This window comes from Electrona antarctica (assembly GCF_951216825.1).
Source record: "Electrona antarctica genome assembly, chromosome: 14".
NCBI lineage: Eukaryota > Metazoa > Chordata > Actinopteri > Myctophiformes > Myctophidae > Electrona > Electrona antarctica.
The window spans coordinates 45714704-45718560 of NC_136795.1; the positions used below are offsets into that span (position 1 = coordinate 45714704).

General features: G+C 47.7%; 1 protein-coding gene across 1 annotated transcript; it reads left to right on the plus strand.

Annotated features, from left to right (window-relative positions):
• Nucleotides 1-1006: 1006 nt before the first annotated feature.
• Nucleotides 1007-2887, plus strand: LOC306937523 (transketolase-like protein 2; the record flags this gene model as incomplete). Its single annotated transcript, XM_079521355.1, has 1 exon — nucleotides 1007-2887. One exon carries the CDS (start codon nucleotides 1007-1009, stop codon nucleotides 2885-2887), a length of 1881 nt encoding a protein of 626 aa, XP_079377481.1.
• Between the last annotated feature and the right edge of the window lie 970 nt (nucleotides 2888-3857).

Here is a 3857-nt window from a genome sequence, read left to right on the forward strand (position 1 = left end):
TGCTCGCTCACTCACTCACTCACTCACTCACTCACTCACTCACTCACTCACTCACTCACACGGACGAATGCCTATGCCTATGCTAAGACTGGTATGGGGCGGGGCTGTTGGCTAAGCCTGGTATGGGGGCGGGGCTGCAGCTTTGGCACCGCCCAGTGCAGAGAGCTCTGCTTGTCCTCACTTACGTCCTCAGAGCACACATAAAAAGACATGGCTCTGAGCTCCTACTTCATTCACTTTCTTCAACTTCAACTTCAACAACGAAAAAATGTCAGGGCGAGGAAAAGGAGGAAAGGGACTTGGAAAAGGAGGCGCCAAGCGTCATCGCAAGGTCCTTCGTGATAACATCCAGGGAATCACCAAGCCCGCTATCCGCCGTCTGGCTCGCCGTGGCGGTGTGAAGCGTATCTCCGGTCTGATCTACGAGGAGACTCGCGGTGTCCTCAAAGTGTTCCTGGAGAACGTGATCCGTGACGCCATCACCTACACGTGTGCTAACTCAGCTCTTTGTTGCATTTCATAAAGGTAGTTTGTTATGTTGTTTTAATCGAGGAGAAAACACAAGTGGCACAGAGAGAAGATACTCTGTCTGTGTTGTCTATTGTCTTTGTCACTTTATCCCCATATATGGATCCCTGAATTTGCCCAAATTGGTGTGTCAGTCATAGTCTACCACATGACTGACGTAATAGACTGTACCCCAAATACTGTGACAAATACTGTGACAATGGAATACTGCCATCATTGTACCCACGGCACTGATAACAGCTACTACACATGCGTGTTGAGGCAATGATTCGTTTTTAGACTATGTCAGGCAAAGCCATATACAGTTATCGTATACGTGAGTGACCTAACGCGATTGACTGAGAGGCATAATCTACGTCATGCATTGGTGGACAGACTGTTCAAATTACGTAATACATGCAAGAAAACTAACACAGTAATTCAACTACCCTTAGATTTTAACTTTTCAAATACAGATAACAACCCTAGATCGAAGACCATGGCGAGTTACATTAAACCAGATGGAAACATTATTCAGGGGTTAAAGGACATCGCTAACAAGCTAAGGATTCACTCCATCAAAGCGACATGCGCCTCAAACTCTGGTCACCCCACCTCATGTTGCAGTGCAGCAGAGCTCATGTCTACCCTGTTTTTCTACACTATGCGCTACAAATCCAATGACCCTCGAAACCAATGTAATGACCGCTTTGTCATGTCAAAGGGTCACGCTGCACCAATCCTCTATGGAGCGTGGGCTGAGGCAGGTTATGTGAAAGAGGCCGACCTGCTCAACCTGCGCAAGCTTGAGTCTGACCTGGAAGGGCACCCAACACCTAGACTGGCCTTTGCCGATGTGGCTACAGGCTCCCTGGGACAGGGTCTTGGAGCTGCATGTGGGATGGCCTACACTGGGAAATACTTTGACAAATCTAGTTACCGTGTGTACTGCCTGATGGGTGATGGGGAGTGTTCAGAGGGCTCTGTATGGGAGGCCATGGCCTTTGCTTCCTACTACAAGCTGGACAACATGGTGGCCATCATTGATGTCAACCGGCTGGGCCAGAGTGAGGCTACACCTCTGCAGCATAACATGGACACCTACCGCAAGCGTTGTGAAGCTTTTGGATGGAACACATATGTTGTGGATGGCCATGATGTAGAGGAGCTGTGTGAGGCTTTCTGGCAAGCCAAGCAGGTTAAGGAAAAGCCTACCTGCATTGTTGCAAAGACATTCAAGGGCAAAGGACTCAAAAACATTGAGGACATGGACAACTGGCACGGGAAGCCCATCCCCAAAGACTGTGTGGATGACCTGCTGAATGACATGGAGGATCAGATCCAGGTCCCAAACATCACACTCAAGCCTGAGTTGCCCAATGAGGACACAGCTCCTGCAGACCTCACTGCCATTAACCTACATGAACCCCCAGCCTACAAGAAGGATGAAAAGATGGCAACAAGGCGGGCATATGGCATTGCCCTGGCAAAATTGGGCAAGTCAAGCCAACGGGTGGTGGCCCTGGACGGGGACACCAAAAACTCCACCTTCTCTGAGACCTTCAAGAAGGACTTTCCCGACCGATTCATCGAGTGCTTCATTGCTGAGCAGAACATGGTCAGTGTGGCTATTGGCTGTGCCACCCGTGATCGCATGGTTGCTTTTGCTAGCACCTTTGCAGCCTTCTTGTCCAGAGCCTATGACCAGATTAGAATGGGAGCCATCTCTCAGTCCAATGTCAACCTAGTGGGCTCCCACTGTGGTGTCTCCATTGGTGAGGATGGCCCCTCCCAAATGGCTCTGGAGGACCTGGCGATGTTCCGTGCCATCCCAAACTGTACCGTGTTCTATCCCAGTGATGCAGTGTCCACAGAGAGAGCTGTAGAGCTGGCAGCGAACACCAAGGGAATCTGTTTCATCCGTACGAGTAGACCAGACACCAACATCATCTACTCCCCGGATGAGAAGTTTGAAGTGGGCTTGGCCAAGGTGGTGCGTCAGTCTGACAGTGACCAAGTGACTGTGATCGGAGCTGGTGTGACTCTACACGAAGCCCTCGCAGCTGCTGATACCCTGGCTACAGAGGGAAAGAATATCAGAGTCATTGACCCATTCACCATCAAGCCACTGGATGCTGACACCATCTTGGCCAGTGCCAGGGTTACAGGGGGAAAGATAATTACAGTGGAAGACCATTACAAAGAGGGTGGTCTTGGTGAAGCGGTCCTGGCTGTGGTGGGTGAGGAGCCTGACATTGTGGTGACGCGTCTGGCTGTGACTGAGGTGCCCCGCAGTGGAAGGCCCCAGGAACTGCTGGACAAGTACGGCATCAGTGCCCAGCATATAGTCAACGCTGTGCTCCAAATCTTTGACAACTGAGGACGCCCTCCATTCCCAGGCTAGCTCTTGTCATATATTTATCTGTACTTGAATCATGTCTGTTACATGTTGCACAACATCATAACTTTTTCATTCACTGTTTGTCTCAGTCCAACTTGTCCTTAAGCTTTAGCATATACCTGCATGTATAACATCACTATGAAGTGTTAACATTGTTACAAAAAAATACCACTTTAAACGTGGCATCCCTATTTTGTGCATGTTCTTAAAAATGGTCAAATATAGATACAATTTTTTATAGGGGCGCTCCCCTGTTACATGTTGCACAACATCATAACTTTTTCATTCACTGTTTGTCTCAGTCCAACTTGTCCTTAAGCTTTAGCATATACCTGCATGCGTAACATCACTATGAAGTGTTAACATTGTTACAAAAAAATAAGAAATACTACTTTAAACTTGGGATCCCTATTCTGGGCATGTTCTTAAAAATGGTCAAATATAGATACAATTTTTTTTAGGGGCGCTAGCACCTCCTATATCCAGCTTTTAGTGTGTGTGTGTGTGTGTGTGTGTGTGTGTGTGTGTGTGTGTGTGTGTGTGTGTGTGTACAATAAAAAGCAAGGCTTTTGCACACCTACAGGCGACAGGTGCGTAGGAGAGGGTATGGTGCCCAACAATGAAAAGGGAACAAACGCCTGCACACTGTCTTCACATGCAGTGAACCAACTTTGAATAGGGAAACAGCAACGTATCGGCCTATGCAGCCTTCATCAGGCTATCTTTATCAGATTCATAAAGATAGCCTGATGAAGGCTGCATAGGCCGAAACGTTGCTGTTTCCCTATTCAAAGTTGGTTCACTGCATTTGAAGACAGTGTGCGGGTGTTTGTTTTTTCTGTGTGTGTGCAAACAAACACAGACTTTGTCCTACACAAACATTAAATGCCATTGAAAATGAATGGACAATTTTGAGTATTTGTGTAAACACAAACATTGCGTAACACAA